This window comes from Pan paniscus, chromosome 4 (assembly GCF_029289425.2).
Source record: "Pan paniscus chromosome 4, NHGRI_mPanPan1-v2.0_pri, whole genome shotgun sequence".
Taxonomy (NCBI): Eukaryota; Metazoa; Chordata; class Mammalia; order Primates; family Hominidae; genus Pan; species Pan paniscus.
The window spans coordinates 173,541,809-173,567,688 of NC_073253.2; the positions used below are offsets into that span (position 1 = coordinate 173,541,809).

The 25,880-nt window shown below is 39.4% G+C and overlaps 1 protein-coding gene across 7 annotated transcripts; it reads right to left on the bottom strand.

Moving 5' to 3' along the window:
* Positions 1-975: 975 nt before the first annotated feature.
* CLK4 (CDC like kinase 4) lies at positions 976-25,469 on the bottom strand. Of its 7 annotated transcripts, none has more exons than XM_034961139.3 (14): positions 25,245-25,469; positions 21,558-21,718; positions 20,684-20,750; positions 16,841-17,063; positions 15,630-15,720; positions 15,168-15,234; positions 12,015-12,131; positions 11,761-11,927; positions 11,092-11,186; positions 10,712-10,841; positions 6,684-6,766; positions 3,612-3,691; positions 2,156-2,246; positions 976-2,069 (listed from the first exon to the last, which is right to left on the bottom strand). In XM_034961139.3, the coding sequence occupies exons 2-14, from the start codon at positions 21,658-21,660 to the stop codon at positions 1,929-1,931; spliced, it is 1,455 nt and encodes a 484-aa protein (XP_034817030.1). In that variant the 5' UTR covers positions 21,661-21,718; positions 25,245-25,469; the 3' UTR covers positions 976-1,928. The 7 variants fall into 7 exon arrangements, with proteins under 7 accessions (XP_034817030.1, XP_054969055.1, XP_003805423.1 ...); XM_055113080.1 differs by lacking the exon at positions 25,245-25,469 and adding an exon at positions 18,123-18,958 and having other exon boundaries at positions 21,558-21,628; XM_003805375.5 differs by lacking the exon at positions 20,684-20,750 and having other exon boundaries at positions 25,245-25,459.
* Positions 25,470-25,880: the final 411 nt, after the last annotated feature.

Below are 25,880 nucleotides of genomic sequence, written 5' to 3' on the forward strand. Positions count from 1 at the left end.
CCTTACTGTATTGACAAATGTTGCCCCTAAGTAACATAGAAAACCAAGCTTGGTTTCATTATTTGTCCTACAAGAAAATCCCATGCATTTTATGTTTAAAATACATAAACGGATTAGCCAGGCACAGTGGCTCATGCCTTTAATCCCAGCACTTTGGGAGGCCGAGGCAGGAAGATCACTTGAGGTCAGGAGTTTGAGACCAGCCTCGACAACATGGTGAAACCCTGCCTCTGCTAAAAATACAAAAATTAGCAGGACCTGGTGGCACATGCCTGTAAGCCCAGCCACTCGGGAAACTGAGTCAAGGGAATCGCTTGAACCCAGGAGGAAGAAGGTTGCTGTGAGCCGAGATCACGCCACTGCACTCCAACTTGGGCAACAGAGCAAGACTCAGTCTAAAAAAAAAAGCAAAACATAAACAGATAAAACTCCAATATTTGTGTAATGCACTTATGAAACAGGGATACTTTTAACAAAAATTCACCTGTATCTGGAAATAAGCACTTAGGAATTCTACAACAAAAAATATTCCTACCTGGCTGACTGAACCATAGCAACAGACATTTTTTTCTTTTGCCCAATTAAGTAATTTACCACATACCGGGTTTTTGTTTTGTTTTGTTTTGTTTTGTTTTTTGAGACGGAGTCTCGCTCTGTCGCCCAGGCTGGAGTGCAGTGGCACAATCTCAGCTCACTGCAAACTCCACCTCCTGGATTCAAGCAATTCTCATGCCTCAGCCTCCCGAGTAGCTGGGATTACAGGCGCCCGCCACCACACCCAGCAATTTTTTGGTATCTTTAGTAGAGACAGGGTTTCACCATGTTGGCAAGGCTGGTCTCAAACTCCTGGCCTCAGGTGATCCGCCTGCCTCGGTCTCCCAAAATGCTGGGATTACAGGCGTGAGCCACTGTGCCTGGCTCCATATAGTTTTTATGTGAAAACAAGGACAGTAAAAGAACAACAACAACAAACGCTAAAGTCAAAAAGTTTATGTAACCAATCAATTAAATTCTGGAAATTTCAGCAGCACTTTCTACCCAAACTGCTTTCCAATCAAATCCTCTTTCTCCCGTAAGAATTATCACAAACATAAATTGCCTAATTAATAAACTTAATTCTTATAGGTTTACATATTTATGTAATTTGATAAACAGATGCTGGCCAATGTTAAGACTCCTAAGGACTTGGTATTAAAAACTGAAACCTCTCATCAGAATTTCTATTTTTATATCTGTGACTCACCAAACATACTTGGAAATGTCCATTTTCCAAGCTAACTTTCCAGTTAGATTTTAATCTTAAATAAAGTGTGTATGTGGTTTTATTAAACAAACTGTCACAATGGACAAACTGCACGCCTTTCCATGAATGTCTGGTTATCACCCTGATATCACCCAATGAAAAAGAATACAACACTTAAAATTTAATAGAATTCTAACAGTAAACATTTTCTGAGTTTTGGTTTCTAGTACCTGCTTATCTAGAGTTAATAATAATCACCCGTTCAACAATTACAGAAGAAAAACTTTTAAAGTTAAGTTCTAAATTTGAAGTATATAAAGAATATTCCTTTAAGAATATAAAGTAGTCAAGATTTCCTTTTACTCAAAAAAAATCACTTCAGAGGTGACCTCCATGTACAAAAGGCAAGATCAATCACATTTATCACTGGACACAAAGGATATTTCAAAGGTATTTAAAAATGGTAATTTCAAAAAGAAAAATTAATTTTAATTTTTCTAATGCATTATCAAGACCATACTTGCTTAACAAGTTAATTATGCTATTGATACAAAACATACAATATTTACACTTAACTGTACAAAATAATTTAATGTTTACAAAAATATTAGAATGTTTAGTTGACTGACACAGTCTTAAGTAATCTCTTCTAGAGAAGTATATAGTAAGACCACTGATTCCCATTTCATTTCTTTTTTAATAAGTCAAAGAAAGGATGCTGCAATGCTTCATCCAAGGTAATTCTTTGAGTTGGATCATATTCTAACATTCTTCGAACCAGGTCAAACAGTTTCTCATGTTCTTCATCATGACAAAGCATAAATTCCTGGGGGAGAAATGTTTTTGTTTTAAAAAAAATTATTAATAGTGCAAACACGTGGTTTATTTAACCTTTAATCTTTTTTCTTTTACCTTCAATGGTTTGCAGCGTCTCCTAACATATCTACCAGCAGAACTGTGTTCATCCCAATCTAGCTGGTTATGGTGAAAATACTTGCGTTTTCTACAGAAAAAAAAAAAAAGTCCGGATTAGTAAAATAACAAGAGTCGTATCTTTACCCTGCACCCATGAGGGGAGACATGGAAAGCAGCTCTCTCTAGGTGTATAGACTTATATATATGCATACAATTTTTAAAAACCTCAGCAACAATTATATATCGGACACCTCATATCCTCCACCCTGTGAGGTTTTAGTCTCTCAACTAAGTTGTTCCTATCACATACGGAACAATGTCAGCTTAAAACTAGGGGCCCCCTGGATCCAGTCCTAAAATTCTGTTTTCACTAGATCTAGAATGGGGCTGGAAATCTTTAAAGAACTCCCTCGGTGGCTTCTGCGATGAAGCTGTGTTTGGAAATACCACCTTGTCTAAGAATATACAGCTGGTTAAGGACAGAATAAATTTCACACTTAGAGTGATATGATTCCAAAACACAAGCTTTTCCATATTCTATGTATTATTTTTACATCGCCTTAAGAAAACATTTATGCAAACGTAAACTTGAGTTAAAAAAAAACAAAACAAAAAAACCCAAAAGCCATTTTGTTTACTAGATCAGTGGTCCTCAACCTTTTTGGAACCAGGGACCGGTTTCATGGAAGCAGATCCGGGGAGAAGGGATGATGGTTTGGAATGAAACTTCCACCTCAGATCATCAGGCATTAGATTCTCATAAGGAACCTTCATGCAACGTAGATCCCTCGCGTGCGCAGTTCACAATAGGGTTCACATTCCTATGAGAATCTAATGCCACTGCTGATCTGACAGGAGGTGCAGCTCAGGCAGCAATAATGCTCACTCACCCGCCACTCACCTCCTGTTGTACAGCCCAGTTCCAAGGGGTTGGGGACCCCTGCACTAGATCACAAGGTAAATATTTTTTATTATATTAGTTTTTAAAAACATGGCCTAGTGCAGTGACTCACACCTGTAATTCCAGCACTTTGGGAGGCCAAGGCAGGCAGATCACCTGAGGTCAGGAGTTCAAGACCAGCCTGACTAACATGGTGAAACCCCATCTCTACTAAAAATACAAAAATTAGCTAGGCATAGTGGTGGGCACCTGTAATCCCAGCGACTCAGGGGGCTGAGGCAGAAGAATCACTTGAACCCAGGAGGCAGAGGCTGCAGTGAGCTGAGATCGCGCCACTGCACTCCAGCCTGGGTGACAGAGTGAGACTCCATCTCAAAAAAAAAAAAAAGGAGTAAGATGAAGTTAGAAGTTACCTCCAGTACAGGAAAAAAAAAAAAAAACAGTCAAAATCTATAGTCCTTGGAATCAGTATTACAACAACGTTGGGTTTTCTGTAGTTTGAATCTATGCTATTGCACATATCCAACAAAAGGCTTGAATCTTAAAACATACCTTGTTTTCTGAATCATGTGTTGTGGTATGGGTCCTAATATTCGTTCCATCATTGCCAGGTGCTCTTTACTATCATGAGTCTAAAACATGTAAGAAAAAGAAATTTAGTACTCTCCATTTCCCTACAAACACATTAACTTGTTTAATCTAAAATTTTAGTTTCCTTATTTGTACTTCTTACACTGTTTAAAGAATAACTGGGCAAGGTTACCAGAAAAACTGTCTCCTCATTTAATCAGCTGCTTAACCAAAATTAACATCCAGTACCCAATGAATAGTTCACTTGTTAACACTTACTACTCCCAGGCAACAGACATACATACAGTCCCAATAATTCTCTAAACAATTCTGAGCTAGGTATGTGGGAACATGAATTTCAAAAAGGTTAAGATACTACCTCAAAGTCATATAGCTCATATATGAGGAAAGTTAAGCTATCAACCCATGTCAAAGCACATATCCTTAAATTAGTAACAGAGGCTTGGCTAAAGTAGAATACAGAAAACAGTCAAACTTACAGCCGGAATGGTATGCTTCTAGAGCAGAGGTTGGCAAACTTCTGTAAAGGGCCAGATAGTAAATATTTTAGGCTTGGCTCGTCATGAGTGGTCCCTATTGCATACTCTTCTTCTTTTTGTAAAAACAGGCACCAGGCAGGATTTCACCATGGGCCAAAGTTTGCTAACCCTTGTTCTGGAGAGCAGAGGCTGTATGCAACACTTTTAAAAGAAATCTATCAACTACTGTGCCTTGCATATTGCTTCCAAATCGTTGTGATACATGACAGGAGTAAGTAATACTAGCTTCACATTTTAAAGAAATTCCTTAGTTTAAGAGTATTTTGCAGGGTGGAGTTAAAATATAAACCACCTCTCAAATAATATATACTTCATTTAAAACTCAAAGTGATTTATAATCACAAAATCACCTGAAGCATCCATTTCATATTAGTCAGATTGATGAAAGCATTCACTTTGCTTAACTTTTTCTTGACCCTACAGCTCACCACTGCAAAACCAGACAATACCTCCCAGAACTGATTAATAACCATGATTCTAAGACATCAAACTTATCTATAAACTCAGAGTACTTTTCAACAGGATCTCTACAGATTAGACAGAAACAGAAATCTGGCGAGGTGCCCCACGAACAGGGAATTCATCATTGTGCAACAGCTGCCTAAGTGACTCTTAGCCCATCATAGCTGCATGCCCCCTGCACTGCTCTAACTTCAAATCAACCTCAACAGTACTAGCTGGGATCTCCAGCCCCTCTTCCCCAAACAAAACAACACAACACCTTGATCATACCACGACCCTATTTAAAGTTCTTCAATGGTTGCATCACCTAAAGCTTTCAAGAATTTAAATTTCAGGCTGGGTGCAGTGGCTCACACCTGTAATCCCAGCACTTTGGGAGGCCAAGGAGGGCAGATCACTTGAGGTCAGGAGTTCGAGACCAGCCTGGTCAACACAGCAAAACCCTCTACTAAAAATACAAAAAATTAGTGGGGTGTAGTGGCTCGTGCCTGTAATCCCAGCTACTTGGGAGGCTGAGACATGAGAATCACTTGAACCCGGGAGGCAGAGGTTGCAGTGAGCTGACGTTGCGCCACTGCACTCCAGCCTGGGTGACACAGTGAGACTCCATCTCAGGGAAAAAAAAAAAAAAAATTAAGATTTCAGATGTAAGTACAACTTAAGGACAGAGTGGAAAAGAAAGTAGAGTTTCCTACTTTTTGTTTTACCAATTAAGGACTTTTTATTTTTAAAAGCAAACTACCAACAACTATGACTATCATGACATAAGAGACATTAAAAAAAAAAAAAGCAGGAGGGATAATCTCTAAATAAGGGTCAGAATGGCAAACCTAGACAACCATTTTCATTTTGGACCAGTCTACTTTTGGAATCCACTGACTTCTAGGATCAAACCAATACCTTGTGAAGTCTTTTATGAATTGATCCTTGCCTATTGTTATAATTTTCCCATTTATACAAGACACTCTGACAACGCTATTCTTCCCTGAGTAGAATATGTTCCTTTACTCCTCTGTGCATTTACAGATACTATTTCTTCTTCCTTATATGCCCATTGCACTCCAGTTTTCTAACTCCTCCTCCTCTTCCTATGTTCTCAGTGACGCCTTCTCTAAAGAAAGTAATTATTCACCTTTCCTGGGTTCTCCCTACCTACACTTTGTCTTTTTTTTTTTTTTTTTTTTTGCAACAGAGTCTCACCCTGTTGTCCAGGCTGGAGTGCAGTGGCATGATCTCGGCTCACTACAAGCTCCGCCTCCCGGGTTCACGCCATTCTCCTGCCTCAGCCTCCCGAGTAGCTGGGACTACAGGCGCCCGCCACCACGCCCGGCTAATTTTTTATACTTTTAGTAGAGACAGGGTTTCACCATGTTAGCCAGGATGGTCTCGATCTCCTGACCTCATGATCCGCCCACCTCGGCCTCCCAAAGTGCTGGGATTACAGGTGTGAGCTACCCCGCCTGGCCCTCCCTACCTACACTTTCTACGTTGTTCCATCACAGCAAATGCTACACTATACTGCAATAGTTTTCCAATGTCTTTTGCATGACTTGAGAAAGATGTTGTCTCTTCACCTTTATGTACTTATACTTAGAAATGCCTAAGACATTATAGATGCTTAATACTTAAGAGTAAAATACAATCCCTTGTTGTTCCTGAATTCTTTTATAAAAAGGAATAAGTGACTCGTTCATGGCCATATTGATAGTCAACATGACTATAACTGAAAACTGGCCACATTAACACTACTGCAAATTTATGAAGAAGCTCTACAATTTAAAAAAGGAGACAGTATGAACCATATATGAACCATGTGTTACGAACACTAATCACATGCAAAATTAACTATGATCACTCACTCATAGTAATATTTCATTCAACTGTGGTTTTAAAGAATGACCATTTTGCCTAAGTTTTAATCTCAAGAATAATGATGTATGGCAATTTTCCAATATGGAAGTCAAAACTTTAGCATACCTTTAACGTTTACAATTTGTTATGAATTATTAAATGGAATTTACTAGCCACGTACCTGAAAGACTGTGAAACCAAGGTAATATTCAATAAGAATGCAACCTATGCTCCAAACATCACAAGGCTGAGACCAACCTAAAGCTATTTTAAAACAAATAGAAACATTTTACTATGCAAAAACTTTTAATTGACAGTACATTAAATCCTTCCCTATATGAGTGCTCCCTTTACAGAACCCATTTGGGAGAATACGACACCAAATTCAGGGTTTATAGTTCTAGTTTTACAGCAAATGCTATTCAACACACTCCATAGTCCATATGCTCACATCAAGACACAGTATTCTAACTAGGGAGGGGTGCATGTTATGTAAAATAAAAGGGGGCTACCATTTTCCAAGTATACAACCAATTCGTGCAAATATTCCATAGTCTCTGAACTGTTTATATAATGGGAGAGCACTGCTGTTAAAACCATTATTATGCTCAGTTCATGGTTAGTCCAAGAATTTTTATATTTTATTAGCACAAATACAGGTTTATAATTATCCTCAGAATGAAATTACTAATGCCTTATCAATTATCATCAGCTTGATGCATGAGTTTACTTCTTCCGTTAAGAGAAATATTACCGTTTTGCACAAATTGTATAAAAAGTATAATGGGAATTTTAAGCAGTTTCACCTATAAGCAGAAATTACAGACACACTGGAGCTCAGAGAGGGATCTATATATAAACATCAGGGCTGTCTACACATGATTTTATATACTTTCTCCTTCAGAATTCTCAATGGCAGTATTATTCAGATCAGAATAAAACATCTAGCCTTCTTAAATCTATACTGACTGGGAAGGAGAAAGAACCAACCACATAGATATTTTAATATTTCAAAGATCAAATATTTAGTTAAAAAATGTATAAATAAAATCTACATTCAAAGACATTTCAATTACTTTCATTATCACTGAAGTTAAAGATAAAAGAAGAAATATATTCAAGTCAATATATAATGACTTAAGTCATTTTTGTTAACCACCCGCTCCAGTGTCTGTCATTTGAACAAATGCATAATAATAGAGCATGGGCCAGGCGCGGTGGCTCATGCCTGTAATCCCAGCACTTTGGGAGGCCGAGGCGGGTGGATCACCAGGTCGGCAGTTCGAGACCAGTCTGACCAACATGGTGAAACGCCGTCTCTACTAAAAATACAAAAAATTAGCTGGGCGTGGTGGCAGGCGCCTGTAATCCCAGTGACTTGGGAGGCTGAGGCAGGAGAATGGCTTGAAACCGGAAGGCAGAGGTTGCAGTAAGCTGAGATTGCGCCACTGCACTCTAGCCTGGGCAATAAAAGCAAAACTCCATCTCAAAAAAATAAATAAACAAATAACAAAAATAAAAAATAACAAAAATTTTAAAATATATATATATAAAAATTAGTGGGGTGTGGTGGTGTGCACTTGTAATCCCAGCTACTCAGGAGGCTGAGGCAGGAGAATCGCTTGAACCCGGGAGGCAGAGGTTGCACTGAGCTGAGATTGCACCACTGCACTCCAGCCCAGGCAACAGAGTGAGACTCTGTCTCAAAAAATAAATAAATAAATAATGGAGCATGGTTTCTACCTATTAACACATACAAAATCCGTAAATGCTAGAGCTTGGACCTCATAAAAGTTTTATTTTTCAACCAGGCACGGTGGCTCACACCTGTAATCCCAGCACTTTGGGAGGCCAAGGCAGGTGAATCACAAGGTCAGGCGTTGGAGACCAGCCTGGCCAATGTGGTGAAACCCCATCTCTACTAAAAATACAAAAAATTAGCTGGGCGTGGTGGCGGGCACCTGTAAGCCCAGCTACTTGGGAGGCTGACACAGGAGAATCGCTTGAACCCGGGAGGCAGAAGTTGCAGTGAGCCGAGATCGTGCCACTGCAGTCCAGCCCGGGTGACAGTGCAAGACTGCGTCTCAAAAAAAAAAAAAAGTTTTATTTTTCAACCACTCCTATCTCCCAATTTAGTCTTTTCCCAGGTGACTGTAATCTTCTGCAGTACACCATTCTAAATCATCTCATTCTTGGATGAGTTAGCTTTTATACCCAACATAAGGCCAACTGCCTACTTCAACTCTAGCACCTGACTACATTTTCCTCTCCAATTGAATTATGCCTTCATCCTCACTCCACAAACAAAGGACCTTTCTATTCTCCCAATCTCCTGATTCTTTCTCCTCAAGGCCAGGGACTCCAATTTCAGATTTGTACTATCCCTTGCTTGGCCACATTTGGAACTTTATTAATAAGACTGACCATATTCTGGTGGGTGCAGTGGCTCACGCCTATAATCCCAGCACTTTGGGAGGCCAAGGCAGGCGGATCACTCGAGCCCAGGAGTTTGAGACCAGCCTGTGCAACATGGTGAGGCCCTGTCTCTGTTATAAAAAACATAAAAATTAAAAAAAAAAAATTCCTTGGCCGGGCGCAGTGGCTCACGCCTGTAATCCAAGCACTTTGGGAGGCCGAGGCAGGAGGATCACCTGAGGTCAGGAGTTCGAGACCAGCCTGGCTAACATGGTGAAACCCCATCTCTACTAAAAACTATAAAAATTAGCCGGGTGTGGTGGTGGGCACCTGTAATCCCAGCTACTCAGGAGGCTGAGTTAGGAGAATGGCGTGAACCTGGGAGGTGGAGGTTGCAGTGAGCCGAGATGGTACCACTGCGCTCCAGCCTGGGTGACAAAGTGAAACTCCATCTCCAAGAAAAAAAAAAAAAAAGGGGGTTACTATATACTATATTTTACTCAATCTAGGATAGCACACTGTACGATGCACCACTGTTTGATATACCAATAACAAAGAAAAAATGCCAAATATTTGGGGAAAAATCTGATTCTTAAAATGAGGAATCTATTGCCTTCTAATCTCTGAAAATACCTCTCTGTCCACTATCTCTTCCCATATTGCTTTCTTTTACCCTTACACAGTAGCTCCTTTCAATTTGTACTAGGCAGAAACCCTATTATTACGCATTTAAAAGACAAGCTCTAGAGTTGTGCTTGTTCAATATGGTAACCACTAGCCACATGTGGCTGTTTAAATCTGAAATAAAATTAATGTAAATTCAAAACTCAGTTCTCCTCAGTCACACTGGCCCCACCACAAGGTAGTCAGTCACGCACAGTGACTAGTGGCTACCATATGGGACAGTGCAGAAATGGAACATTTCCGTCATCAAGGGAAGTTCTGTGGGCAAGAGCTGCATAGGATTCTTGATTTCCTCACTCCTTTACTACTCTACTCTAGGTAAATATCAAGAGTTTGCTTTTACACTCCTATTCTGAACTACCAAGTCCCGTTGGACACACAAAAAAAGTATTAAAATACGATTCCACAAAAATGCTTTACAGTCTAACCTCAGTTGGACCTAACTTTAGGCTAAGTCATCAGCTTATTACATTCAACTGTCTTGATATGCCTGATCTGAGTGTTTCCCAATGTCTCCAGGCTCCCAAGCCAGTCTCTGACTTCCCTGATTTATTAACACACCTGATCTATAACTTTTAATGTTGAGGCACAACACTCCCCTAATAAGTCCCTTCTTATCTGAAAACTCTGCGCCTTAACTCATTTTCTCTCCCAGACTTTCTCACATCAAGGGTTATCACAGGAGCTCTCTTAGAGAAGCCTCTTTCTTCTCTTGACCTTTATCCGTCCTATATCTAGACATCTGCCAACCAGTTTCCTCAGTATTTTTACCAGCCATGTGCTTTTGTGATGGCATGAAAATAGGTACTCATATAACTTCAAAATCACATTTCTTTGATGCATTTAGCTAACACAGCCTGTTCTCTTATGATCATTTAAGATTTACTTGTTCAAAAATAACCACCACCTGGAATATCTTTCCCAGACAGTATCACATGTTTACCACTCAGGAAAAGTATTTATAGCAATGTCCACACATTTTTTATGAAAATAGAAAATGTTTTCTGAATCCTGCTGAGAAGATCATACTTCCCCACCCCACCAGTAAAGCTGTAAAGAACAAAAATCTCTTCTTCAATTATAATATCAGAAAGCCTGGTGTCTACTGACCCAAAATGACCTCGGGAGCTCTGTAGTGCCGGGTAGACACCAAAGTACTGTGATGTTCATCATCATACGTTGCACTTCCAAAGTCAACAACTTTGATATCTGTGTTTTTCAGTGTGCGTTCATCACGTTTCTAGAGAGACACAGTTGAGTAAACATGAAACTCAATAGATACATTTTATAGCGCTACTCAAAAGGCCAGCCCATGAATTATCTTCTTGATTGTCAAAGTAAGCTCATGAGAAAGGCAAAGAAGGATTACTTCTCTTTGGTTAAACATCAGGATATAATAAGGCTCAGAAGTGAAATTCCTCATCCAAAGATCATCAAGTTAAATTAATTTTAAAGACAACCACCCAAATTAAAACAAGTCTTTAACTTACCATTTTAGAATTATATTTGACTACATAGTCAGACTTCACAAACAAAATATTTTCAGGCTTCAGATCTGTATGGGTTAATTTATTATGATGTAAAACTACAAGAGAACAAAAACACATTATTAGTTTCACTTACAAACTTAATTTGTACTAGGAGGGAAAGGAGGACTGGCAAAGGATACAGTGGTCAAGAGACGATTCATCTTTACTTGTAAAATGTCTGTGTTTTTAGTGACAACATTTGGATATATAGCTTGTATAATAAAAACAAGTTTTCTGGTGCTTAAAGATTTATCTTAATTGTTAAGGAGGTACAAACGTAAAAAATATTTAAAAATAAAGATTTATTGCTGTGCACAGTGGCTCACGCCTATAACCCCAGCACTTTGGGAGGCCGAGGGGGGCAATCACAAGGTCAGGAGATCGAGACCATCCTGGCTAACACTGTGAAATCCCATCTCTACTAAAAATACAAAAAATTAGCTGGGCATGGTGGTGGGCGCCTGTAGTCCCAGCTACTCGGGAGGCTGAGGCAGGAAAATGGCGTGAACCCGGGAGGCTGAGCTTGCAGTGACCCGAGAGCGCCACTGCACTCCAGCCTGGGCGACAGAGCGAGACTCCGTCTCAAAATAAATAAATAAATAAAAATAAAGATTTATCAAGTGTACTTACAATTTATTGACTGGCAGATCTGATACGCCATCTGCCTGATGTGGTCAATTTGAAATGGCAGAAAGCTGTTTTCTTTAATGAAATCGTAAGTACTAAGTCCCAGCAGTTCAAACACAATACAAACATGACCATGATGATCAAACCATTCTAGCATCTGGACACATCGGCTAAAACAGAGCAAAATAATAATTCAGTTTATGGAAATCTGAATATTTCATGTAATATGATGGCTCCTAGGTGAAAGTTATACTTACAAGACACTATTGGGATCAGTACTATTTAAGTGCTCTAATACTTGGATTTCTGAACGAGCTGCTTCACGGTAACGGCCTACATTTTTTACGATTTTCACTGCTACATGCATGCCATCCCTTAAAAATAAAATTAAGATAAAAATGATAAATGTACAAGAGTGAGCTGAAGCCATGTTATGCTCTAAAGCATAATCTTAATTACCAATTCCTCTATGCCATTTAAAATAATCTTTCAGAACATATTATAGCAGATTCCATATAACATCTTCTTAAAACATTTTGATAAAATACTTTATATGAAGTGATAATTCCCTTAGTACTTATGAGTTTTAACGTTTGCTCCCAGAATTTTAAATTTAATTACATTTTATACAACAACAGTTTTAAAAGATATATACAAATGTAAACCAAAAATAGGATATGCTACTGTTGAAAGCATTCATTCATTTACCAGGCTAGGCCTACTCTGTGCCAGGCAATGCATAGATATTAGTGATTAAAAGACGGGGTGTGTTCCTACGTACTTCAAAGTCTAATGGAAAAGACAGACACAGAAACAACTTAGACTTCTTCACAGAAGAGGTGACACAGAACTGAGTCCTGAAAGATAGCAGGGAGTTTGTCAGATTGGGAAGGAAACATCCAGGTAAAGGAGACCCCAACTCTAAGTAATGGAGCCCAGAAAAACCTTAGCAGATGCACTGATGCCAGTATACAGAAACAGCTACAGGGGAGGGCAGTGGGCTTTAGACTGGGGCATCTGTAAGAATGCTTCCTAAAAAGTATAGAGCCATAAATGTTGCAAATCTTCAATTTATTTTTGTCTTCCTTTTTAAACCTAATCTACCTACAGATGAGCCAGCATTCAAGCCTTCTTTTTCACTATGACCCTTCCACTTTACAAAACCATACCCATCTCTTACTAGTGTAACAAGATGTATGCCCTAGGCTATAAAAACATTTGGGGCAAACAAACATGTATTCTAATGGCTGGATACAAAACCTTTTTCCACATCCAGCGGTTTCCAGTTCATTGCTTTCAACAAGGCCCCAACGAATGTGAACTGATAAGTCACTAAAAAATTTTTTAATGCTTGGCATATACCTCAAGACTTAAAAGAACTCTAATAAGATTACTGTGACAAAGCTTCTACTCCTATCTATTTAATTATATGACGAAAAAGTTTTCTCAGTGCTTGTATCCATGAAAATGAAAACAGAAAACATACAATGCTAGACAGTCAGATATTTATCTATGGCTACATGTACTCATTTTTTTAGAGGCCTCAACTGCCCCAATAAAGGAAACATTCCAGGCCAGATGTGGTACAGGTGTGTGCCACACGTGACTACAGGCTCGCACCTGTAATCCCAGCACTATGGGAGGCTGAGGCAGAAGGATCACTTGAGGCCAGGAGTTCCACACCAGCCAGAGCAACACAGTGAGACTCCATCTCATTAAAAAAAATTTTTTTAAAGATACATTTCATTAAATACACCAAGACTTAGACTTTCAAGAAATTCTAAAAGGACATTAATGGGATGACTGGTGAAATCTGAATAAAGTCTGCAGATTAGTTGGCAAAATTTGAAAACAAATGTATGTATAATGATAAAGCAAATCTTATAAAACGTAAACATTTGGAAAATGGGTTAACATTTGGAATATATGGGAATTCTTTGCACTATTTTATCAATTTTTCTGTAAGTCTGAAAATATTTCAAAATACTTTAAAGTTCAATTTACATTCACATATTTGTTGCAGAAAAGCAAAATGTGGGGATAATTTAGGATAGTATTTATGGAAAGTGAAATGACAATAAATTCAATAATAAAACATTTCTAAGTATTCAAGAAGAGTTTGTTTATGGATGATGGTAGGTATCAAGCTGCTATGGTATTTAGATTCCCTGAAATGCATTTAGAGAGAGGTAAGTTTTATTTTTTAATATTAATATTTACAACAGGTTGGAAATTACATCCTTCCCAAATAATTTATGATAAAAAATTTTGTCATTTTAGAAATGTGCAGTTTCGCAAAAGTTCTAAGAGCTTCACTTACAAAAGTTTTCAAGCCACAAAATAGAGGTCCTAGAGGAAAACGGTAAAATGAGGCAGAGAGGGTCAAATCACAAACTTTATTCTCTAGTCCCTAGATAATAAAATGTCTTTATAGTTTAGGAAGCTAACTCTTAACATTTAAGATTAGACATGCTTTATTGCCTCTGTAATCCGAAATTGCCAAATCTTATATACAGGGTCAAGGGCCTTAGTTCTGGAGTTCTGGGAAATTCCTTCACTTGAACATCCACTTTAATTTCAATGATTTCCCCCTGTTGAAATTTGTCATCATTCTTTTTTTTTATTTTTATTTTTTTTGAGACGGATTTTCACTCGTTGCCTAGGCTGGAGTGCAATGGCACAATCTTGGCTCACCGCAACCTCCGCCTTCCTCCCCTCCTGGGTTCAAGTGATTCTCCTGCCTCAGCCTCCCAAGCAACTGGGATTACAGGCATGTGCCACCACACCTGGCTAATTTTGTATTTTTAGTAGAGAATGTATTTCTCCATGTTGGTCAGGCTAGTCTTGAACTCCCAACCTCAGGTGATCCGCCTGCCTTGGCCTCCCAAAGTGCTGCGATTACAGGAGTGAGCCACTGTGCCCGGCAGTCAGCATTCTTAAGATCCACATTCACGGTAAATAAATCATACACAGTTCAAGAAACTTTGGTGAGTAATTTACCCCCCAAAACACGTGGCTACCATTTAAAATATCTTCCATCTTGGCTGGGCACAGGGGCTCAGGCTTGTAATCCCAACGTTTTGGGAAACTGAGGCGGGTAGATCACTTGAGGTCAGGAGTTCAAGACCAGCCAGGCCAACATGATGAAACCCCATCTCTATTAAAAATACAAAAACTAGCTAGGTGTGGTGGCAGGCTCCTGTAATCCCAGCTACTTGAGAGGCTGAAGCAGGAGAATCACTTGAAGCCGGGAGGCAGCAGTTGCAGTGAGCCAAGATAGCACCACTGCACTCAAGCCTGGGCAACAGAGGCCCTATCTCAAATAAATAAATAAATAAAATTTCATCTGAATTATGAATCTTTCCCCACCAAAAACATCAGAATGTTTGAAAAGGAAAAAACAAACTTACATGCCATGATCAATGCACTCTACAACTTTGCCAAAGGCTCCTTCACCCAAAGTGTCCACGATTTCATCTAGAGTGAGGAGGGAAAAAGAGGTGTAAGTACCTGAGTACAAACTGTCTAGTTCTTCAAACAATGAATGCTTAAGTGTGGAATATTTTCAAATGATCTCTAACAAAGCATAACTAAGGTTTCAGCACTCAAATTATTTTAGTTTCAGCTGCTACAAAAACAATTAGATAGAGCTATCTTTCTTGCTCTAATCTCAAATTCCACTGATTATTTTGGAACTTTAGAATAGAAATATTTAAATTCTACAGAAAAGAAGAAATACAAAAGAACAAACAAACCCACAAAAAACAAAATAAAAAAGCAATGAAGAGTTCTTTAGCCCCCCGCTGACAAACTATTCTTAAAAAGATTATTCTTTCTGCAAAGTTTAAAAAGTGTTGAAAAATATTCTATACATCTTGCTCTTAGAACGTCTCCACTTTGACAGATCAGGTGACCCTCCTCATCATCCTCTATACTCCTGGATCTTTTCCTTCGGTGGCTCTTCTGGAACGGCAAGTGGGCAGCACCAAGATCGTCCAGCCAATCAATATATCAGAGTGAATTCAGGGCAGAATACGCAATTCATTCAGCGGGGAGATATTCAGGCATTCAGATAAGCACCAGGCCACGAACAGTTGGCAGGAGCAATTTCAAATTCAGTCCCCAGAAATTCACAGGGCACAGTTTATGTTACAGAAGAAAAACATGGCAAGGAACAGATTTTCAGATAAGATACTTAAAGTGGCAATAGAAAAAAACAACACAATTGTCTCTTTAAAATACTGATTTAATTGAAGTCTGAAATTTAAAGAATGCAATGTCATGATTTACTTATCTCTTGCTATAAACAGCATATTCTGTGAATTGAGATGTCTAGTTTGTCAGAAAAATGTTTTAAAATGTCAAGACTATTTGAAATTATTCTAATTTAGCAATATTTTAAAATATACATGATTAAAATAAAAGGGGAAAATAAAGGCTAGTTAATTTCAATGTTCAATCTAATAAAAACTAGTTTTACTGAAGAAAACTTGGGGAGAAACTAATTCAAAGTTCACTGTTCAAGCAGGTGAAGATGTCTGAGTGTTAAAAAAAAAGGGGGGGGGGCAGACTTTTTGGATGTTTCCCATTCAGCACCCATTTTCACAACTTCAAAAGAATTCATTGCAGACAATGATGCACTGGACTATGGAACTATGCTCTATGCAGGTTAGTAACATTTAGGTGTCCACCAGTGCAATATTCCACATTTATTTTCAAGTACCAGATAAAGGGTTTCTAAGAAAAAAAAAATGCTTAAGATGAAAGAAAAGATATGGGTGCATGATTTTTTCATAATATGTTACAAATAAAAAAATAGTTTTATTATTAAAATCAATAAACTCATTATCTGGTCTGCAGAATATGAGGAAATGTGGGCAAATGAGGGCTAGCTAATAAATATACAGATCAGCTACAAGAATTTGGAGGTTCCCTTTAAGGATTTAAGTAATATAAATACAATTATAATATATCCAAATAGTATTTTTTATATATATATATATAAAAAATTAGAAACTTATCAGCTCATTAAGAGTACACACAAATAAAACTCCACTCAAATTGAAAACAAAACCAATCATACCGAACGTGACTGATGACTTGAACAGTGTCTATTGCGCTTCCTTTTAGGACTGCTTCTCCTGCTGCGGACTGAAGATTTACTGCAGTGGATTCGATACCCGCTTTCAATGTCTCTGTGATAATGTCTAGGAACATATCCTTCACAGTAGTCATTCCTGTATTCATCAACGTATCTCCGGTCCCGATAATCTCGCTCATTCAAGGACCTTGCTTCTAAATAATGACTGCAAACACATGAAAAGATTTCAAATTATTCTCTTCATTCTGCAATAATGTGGTTCAAACAAAACATTTTCTCAGAAATTCTTAAACAACTAACTCAATATAAGAAAAAAATTCAAACAGATGAATTAGCATTTATATTTATCTCATAAAGCTTAAGAAATAATTTTACTTTAACAAACAAGCAAATGGGCCCATTATAGAGTTTGCTGTCAAGCACTTCACACCAAGGAATAAAGCTTGAGTCAAATCATTAATTCATGTCTAGTGTTTACTTGATTAAGTGTTCCTTTACCTTCTGCACCTGTATCTAAGCTGTCTTAGTCTCTCACAGAGGTACAATCAGAGGCAGGCAAAAAGGATTCCTTTCTCTTGTAATGTAAGAGCATTTTAGATATCCCTGGCACAGAGAGAATTCTTTCATGAAAGGTATATTAGAGCTACAAGGAGCCTTAAATGTATTCCAGCCCTTTCATTTTACCGACGACTACATTAAGATCCCTAGAAGAAAAATGATTTACCAAGGTTGTATAACAACATTAGTGACAAAAACTAAAATATTTTCAAACCACTATTATACAGGCCAATTTTATTACACACATCATCTATCATGTCTCCTCTACTCTTTGCATTTCTAGCCTTGTTATTTCTGTTTGAGAAATAGACAACATAGCTTTTGAGGACTGCCTCATGTGCCAAAGGCATCTAAAATATATCCCCCTAAAATAAGAAAGGGATCCTGTAGTTTAGCATTACAGTAGTTCCACCACCCTACTTCCCTTTGCATTTCTAATTTCCTGTCATTCCTGTTTGAGAAATACCTAAGAAACAACAGAAAAAACCACCATCTAGTGCCATCGTGCTTTAATCTACAGATCCCTTTGAAAATCTGCTGAAAGCCATGGACTCTCTTCCCTAAGAAACACATAAACAAAACTTGGCAAGGAATTTCAAAGGTCATGGGCCTCAGGATGTCAATGGATCCCAGTTAAGTGGCCTTGATCTGATGGAAAGAAAAGGACATAGATTCAATTGGCCCAGTTTCCCGTCCCCCTCTCTACCTGGGATGAGTGTCCTCTTCAACAGAGTGCGAAGCTTCAAGAGGGATGCACATGGAGCACTGAGGGAGAGAGGGGACACCTGCCCAGTCAGATACATCGGCTAAAATAAGCCTAACAAGCAATGGAGTGACGGATGTTGACTAGATTGCCCTCACCAACCCCTTTCCTTTCCCCAGAATATGCTGTCATTCTTTTTCCCAGGGGGCTGGTTTAGGCAGAAATAGAAGCATCTTTACAACTACTACCCAATAGGGCTAGCATAAAATCCAGGCTGGGGAGATACAGAAACCCGGTTCTCTTTCCCTAGCATCAGCTTTAAGTTGTATTTATTGGAGAAACAACTCAGGATATTTGGGTAAGACTGTGGGTAGTCTAGGTTAGAGATCTGATCAGTTGGCTTGGAACTGTCAGGGACAGATCACCAATACAATAAGCTAGACGTGACCATACTCTTAAGGGCATCCTTCCCGTAAAAGTCCAAAATCCTTCTATTAGAAAAAACTAGCACTAACAATCTTTAGCTGGAATACTGCATGGAATTAGAGCTGCTAAGCCATAAACAACGTATAGAGTAACAAAACATGGAGTGAACACCATGAGGACAAACTAAAAGGATGAGAGTCTCTTCAATAGATAATGGCCGATGACCAAGGCTGAGAGATTATATAAACAAAGTCTACAGAATTACACAGGCTATGGACAGGGTAGACAGGATGAACAGACTGATTTAATTTTTTAAAATATCCACTGAATGCCCAGTGAATATTTCACTATAGCCTTTCAAATAGCCAAGACGGATGAGGGTAAGGGCATTCGTTTTTATATCCACACAGGTCCTGTGGGAGATAAAAAAAAAATTATATAAGGCAAAGTCCCTGCCAACAAATAATGAACAATTTGAGATTACTCACATAAAAATGAAACAAAATCCAACAATGTAGGAAATTCTAAAAGGTTACAACACATGAGTGCTTAGAGTCAGAGATGGGGAAAAAAATCGGTTTAAAATGGTCAGAGAATAATTACAAAAAAGATGGAAATAGAGTTGCATCTTAAAGGGAAGCCAGGATTTGGAAAAAGTAGAATACAGAAGAAATTCCGGGGGAGAAGAATGGCATATTACCATCTTAAATTCATATGGCACTTTTAGCCACAATGGCTTAGAGAAGGAATTGTCTATGCATTACTCAGGAAAAAGACAATCCCAGCAAGAGCAATTTTCACATAGGGGAATGTAGACAAATAAGTAAGCTGAGAATAGCATCATTAAAAACCCTGCATGCTAGGCTAAAGAGTATTATTTCTCAAAGGACGGTCTATTTATCAACAGTATCAAATATGGAGTTCTTATTAAAAATGGTAACCCTGGGCCTTAGGTCATACTCACTGACTCTAAATCTGGTCAACATACCTCCAAGGTGATTCTTATTCACACTAAAGTTGGAGAATCACTGGTTTAAGACTTGATACTTTATGTTACAGGCTTCTGACCACAATATATAAAGGTAGGGTTTACAGCCACATCAGTCTTTCTAATGCAGAATGGATTAACTAAGCCTGTAGAAAGGGAGACCAATTCACAGGCTACCTCCAAAAGACAAATCATAAAGAAAAGACACTCTGCAATATATATATGACAAATGGTTAAAATATTGTAATAAAAAGCTCTTCTAAATCAATAAAAATACTTTAATAAATACGCTAAGAATAAAAAGATGTTCAAATGATCAATAAATATATGACAGCGGACAAATTCGTTAGAAATTTAAAAATTCAGTTTAATCAAAACATTATTCTTGGCCGCCTTTCAAAACAGCCAAGATTGGTGAGAGCATGAAGGAGCACGTTGTATAATTTGGCAAACTCTCTAGAAAAAGAAATATGAACCTGTAGCAAGAAATAAGAGTTCACATGCTTTAACTTAAAAATGCTTCTTCCTGGAGTGTATTTTCAGGAAATAATCAGTGGCAAAGATTTAGAAACAAAGATTTTTTTTTTTAATTATAATTTTACAGCTAAATAATGGGGACTAATTTCCTACAGAGATTACCATCTTTATACTTTTCTGCATTTTTCAGTTTTTTGTTATTTTATAAAAACACTCAAAGTTTTTGATCTTCAAAAATTAGAATATTCTGGATCATGGTAAACGCTGACCACCAAACACATCTGGTACAAATATCAAAGCAGGTACTGGCCTGGTGGTTAACTGGACTCAGTATCATGTTTACGTAGTTAACTGTGAGCACAAATGAACTGTTCATCACTCATATCACTTCCTTTCTATATATACAACGTATAATTATCCTATGAATAACCAGTACTATGACGTTAAGCCTTAGGGTTTTTTGTATTTATTAATAGTGGGGTACAGATGGTTTTTTTTAGTGTACTGTACATTAATTATTAATTATCTCTGGTCTTTGAAATCCTGTCATAAACCTTCCCCCTTCCCCTTATATAATAATGTGTATGAAGCACGATTTGTCTGCACTGACTACAAATAAGCTCAGTTTGGCAGAACAAGTCTGTTAACGTGGAGAAGGAAAGAAATTACATACTGTTTTTTAAAGTAACCCCAGCTGGCTAATTTAGAAAGCAATCTGGTAAACAGTCCCAATGGAACATCTGCACAAAACGAGAAAACAGAACCAACAAAACAAACGAAAAAGGGAAATTAATGAAAGTGAAAACTTACCTAGCCTTTCTTTAATCATTTAGAACTTTAAGATTCCTTTAATTCTATATAAATATATTACCTCCAAATTTTACACTGGTAAGAATACAATAAAACAGGACACATGCTGTTGCAAGTTTTTATTGAGGCCATTTCCCAAATTACTAGCTACCACCTATGCAAAAGAATAGTTCTTAAATAAAGCCAGCTTCTAAAAATCCCAAACATATCCCTTGGCCTCATCTACAAATATAACCTGTATGACATGGTATAAGTGACTAATAATACATGCTGCTTTTCTCTGCTGGAATAACTCCTCCCCTATAAAACCCTACCTTATTTCTGAAACAATGAGCCCTACAACATACCCATCTCCCTCCTACATACAAGTTAAAGGTACTCGTTGGGCATTCTATCACTATTACTTAACTTTTTGTGTGTCATCTCCCTAATCACGTTACTGGCAGTTGGGACTCACCATGTTATTTAATACATTTTACATTCACTTACTGATCAACTGTCTCCTACCTACCACTCCCAGGCAGACAGACATACATAAGGATAAAGAACTTTGTTTTATTTACAGCTGTAGCCTCAGCGCCTATGGTCTAGTCTAAAATAAGTACTCAAATATTTTCTAAACGAATATTTGCTGACTGAATTATAAAACAATTTGACAGATGAAAGCTATATAAGCAAATGACAAATCATTTAAAACTATTAGAGCTAAAATGCTAGTAGTTCAAGAGTTAATTTACCAATCAGATTCTTTAAACTGGTGATGTGGTTTACAATGCCTGTTCTCTTGTGTGCTACTATGAGATCTCCTTTTCCGCTTGTGACTTCCACGGTAGCTTTCATGTCCCCAGCTTTCTCTGCTATCCCAATCAGGACAGTGAGTTCTTTTGGAATGCCGCATCTGTTGATAGAAATGAAAAGGGAATTGTGGAGGTTACAGATGTGTGATAGGTAAATTATTATATATTAGTATTATTTAAGTTATCAAAACCCAACACACGGTCTTACAGGCTCCAAAATCTTTTTAGGTGGTAATGCTTCCCAAGGCACTGGTATGTCAGATGACTGCTAAGAGGCATAGAGATCTAGTATTAAATTGTGGGTAATACTGATACCTTAAGACATTTTTTTTTTTTGAATTCTGATTACATCCAGGACAAATTCTCAGCTTGGTGCTTGTCTTCATCTAACACTTGCTAACTGCCTTTTTAAAAATTAAAAAAAAGCGGGGGGGGGGGGCCAAATAAAAAGGTTCAGGCCTAGTGTTTCCAGCAGACAAGAGTATTTAGCTAAAAATTAGTAACGTTTTTATTTATCTTGTTTTATTTTGTTACTTTCTACTTATTAGTGATTTTCCAATTAAGTTATTGACATATTTTCTTTTAAAAATGTTAACATTAAAATGTGAGCTGATTTAAGGAGAAATAATATCAGTGTCATGCAGCTTTGGCAAAGTACTGTAATACAAATAACTGAAGTGCAAGACAAAAACACTTAGGGATACTAAATATGGGAGGTGACTTTGTTTTAATGGTAAAGAGCTGTTCAATGATGAAGCTTCTTTTTCTCAAATTCTCCATAGTTCTTTTCTCTAAATCTCAGAATGACTCTAAGCTTTGAGAATATTAGTTCTGTGTGGATAGAACACAATATTCAACAGAGAAACTGAAGAGATATAAAAAGGTGATTTTAGGCCGGGTACGGTGGCTCATGCCTGTAATCCCAGGATTTTGGGAGGCCAAGCCCAGGAGTCTGAGACCAGCCTGCGCTACACACAGTGAAACCATCTCTACAAAAAAATTTTTTTAAATGTTTATGTGATTTTATGAACTCATTTACTCTATCCAACAAGTTCATTTTCTTATCCAGCAGTTATTCTTAACCTTAAAATCTATTTGTAGTAAATCTGGAGTAACTCTGAAAAAGAACTCAACCTACAAGGATGCACACTGAAGCATGGTCACAGTGAAAGCAAACGATAACGGTGACATCTGACTTTATTTACAAACTCCAGTGCATAACCTGGGTTCCTTCCAGGCTCAGCATCTGTGCTCAAACAATATAACCCCTATCTGTCTCTCCCCATCTTAATTATTTTCCAAAGCAGTTAAGTTTTAACAGTCAGGCCCAAATTCTCCTAAACAGGGTGAGTTTAAATGGTAAAAAGAGAAGAATTTCACAATTCAGCAAAGAGCTGAAAAAAGCTAAAATGGAGTAAAACCCACTTAGTTAACCTCATTCAGCTTGCCCAAATGACTAATAAGCAAACAAATGCAAGCAGAAATTTAAATGATTTTAAATGGATTAAAGGTTTTGAAGTGATGCAGCTTCAATTCTTCGGGGAGGTGTTCCACAAGAAAGTATGTGTCACGCCATCAGAGTCTGATTGCCACCAGATAGTCAGATATTTTAATTCACTCTTGCTGATTCTAATTCTATACCCATCAAGCATCCTTCTAAGGTGGCTCTCAGCTCACTTTACAGAGGAAGAGAAGGCACTGATCAGGCCAAACAGCAATTCTAAAACTCTTGTTAGCGTCTCAATGGAAGTGAGCATTCCGGTTTGATACAAATGGAGTCACTTCCATATGGGAACGTGACATGAATAACAGCACACATTTACTTGAGGCAAAAGGCCAAAACACAAACTTTCTTCATTAGAGCTATCAAGAAAAATTTATGGCTGGACGCAGTGGCGCCTCATCCCTTGAGCCCAGGAATTCGAGACTGGCCTGGGCAACACGGCGAAACCCTGCCTTTCCAAAAAATACAAAAAATTAGCCGCACATGGTGACTCGAGCCTGTAGTCCCAGCTACTGGGACAATCACTGGAGCCCAAGGAAGTCAAGGCTGCAGTGAGTCATGATCACGCCACTGCATACCAGTATGGGCGACAGTGAGACCCTGTCTCAAAAAAAAAAAAAAAAAAGAAAATGTGTATTTCAAGTGCAGTTCTTCTGAAGCGTTCCGTCAAATACCAAAGTTGTATTTTAACCACATCAGGAACTCAGCTTGGTTAAGCATTTTTAAATCATAGCAAGCAAAATCACATCTGATGACCGAGGGTTATTATTATGACCCTCCATTACTATGAAGTTTTTTTCAAGACTTATGTGTCTTCTTCAGTTTTGTTTTTTCCTCTTCTACTGTAAGTCTGCCACAACCAGCTAACCTCCAGCAAAACAGAACTCTCAAATTATCAGTTAATATGCAAACATTAAAATAAGAACGAGCTCCCTTGTGAGAGTCCAAAATTCTTCTCAAGTTCACTACTTCAAATGTAATTCAGCTGTTAGTCGCAGCCTCTGACCTCCCCCACTCACCCTGCAATGTTCAAAAATATTTTCTCTGGAGGCACAAAGATCACCCGACCCACGTTCTACGTGGTAAGGTTCCTTCGCATACATAAAAAAGAAAAGCTATCTAGAATCATGACACTGCCTCTAATAAAGCATCCTACATGCTAGAGTAGGTATCTTTCAAAAAATAATGACACAGTGGATCTCATATGTAGATCCATCGCCACTGCCCTTAAGATCCTGTAGTTCTCGACAACTTTACGCTACGTACATGGCTTAAAAACATCGAAACAGGTTATAAGTTTAGGATTGGATGGCTCCAAGAGGACTGCATTTAATGGGTTACAAGCCTGCAGGGGTGTGTGAAAAGCACAATCGCACAGGACAGCTATGAGGCAAGACAAAGTGGCTGGCGAGTTCAGTTTGCGGCGGTTTCCTAAGGATCGGATAAGCATATCTGGGCTATTTTAGGCAACCAGGGATAATAAGATGCAAAACCACCAGAAACGCAGGTTCGCCGCAACAATGTTGTGTTCAGCAGGGCACAGAGGACTAGCCTCCGCAGATTTCCACCTCTCACAAGCAGCCACTGCCCTCAACCACCTGGATTTGCACGGACGCCCGGTCCCCTCCTCCCGGCTCCTGGGCACCCGGCCAGTGGCTTTGGCGCACTCAAGACAGGGGCACATGCTTGACTCTGGAAAACCCCCGAAACGCTACAAACGGCCCAGGCCAGGAATCCAGGGGAAGACTTGATCTCCGACAACACGAACGCCAGAGACGGCTCTCGAAGGGTCTCCCGACAGGTCCTAGCGCCCGCCGGCTGGAAGAGGTCCCGACGGGGTTAACCAACAGCCGCGCTCGCCAGGCAGCAGGGGACCGCGAGCCCACGGCCTCCGGAGCCGCGACGCGAGCGGCCAGGGCCCTCAGAGAAGGGTCAGCGGCAGAACCGCGACGCCCGAGCAACTTTCGGTGCTGCCGGCGTGCACCAGCCGAGCAGCGCCTCGCAGAACTCCCAACTCAGCTCCAGAAGCCCAGGCCCCTAACGCGGTCGTTTCTCCGACACCTGGCTCGGAGACCTAAAGACCGACAGCCGCCTGTCCCAGCACACACCATCTGCAACCCTACCTCCGCAAAAGCAAATGGCCCTTCGGCCGAGAAATGTCGCCAAACTGCCGTCTTCCCTCCTCGGCCGCTGCGACAAACACCCCACAAAATGGCGGCAGCGCCGTCGCCCTAGAATCCCCCGAGTCGCCTCTAGCACCACCTACGCCGCGCGAACGCGCCTGCGTGACAGAGCCTTGCGCGCTCCCGCCGCTCCACCTAAGGGCGGGGCTCCACGTGACGTAAGAGCGGGACCCGAGCCTCCACACTGCGGCTGCGCGGCCCAAGCATTTCCACCCCCGCCCCCCCACCCCCCACCCGGTCCCGGGGCCTCTAGGCCGGGAGGGTGTTTACGTTCTCTACGGGCTTGGGTGGAACCGGGAAGGAACGCCCGTGTCCCGCCCTAAGTGTGTACCGCGTGTCTGCCCCCTCCCCCGGGACCTCAACTCCCGCAGCCGGCACTCGACAACGGCCCCAAAACCGCCCAGGGCGGGCCTTGGCTGGTGCCTGGGCTGTTCCCTGGACTGGGTGCTTGTCCAGCCCACTTGGCGCTTCCAGTCTAAGGTGGATTCGGATAAAGAGGCTGTCTCAGAAAACAAGCTCAAGGGGTGCTCATCTTTTCAAGGCACGTGCTCCTATTTAGAACAAAACAAAAACCCG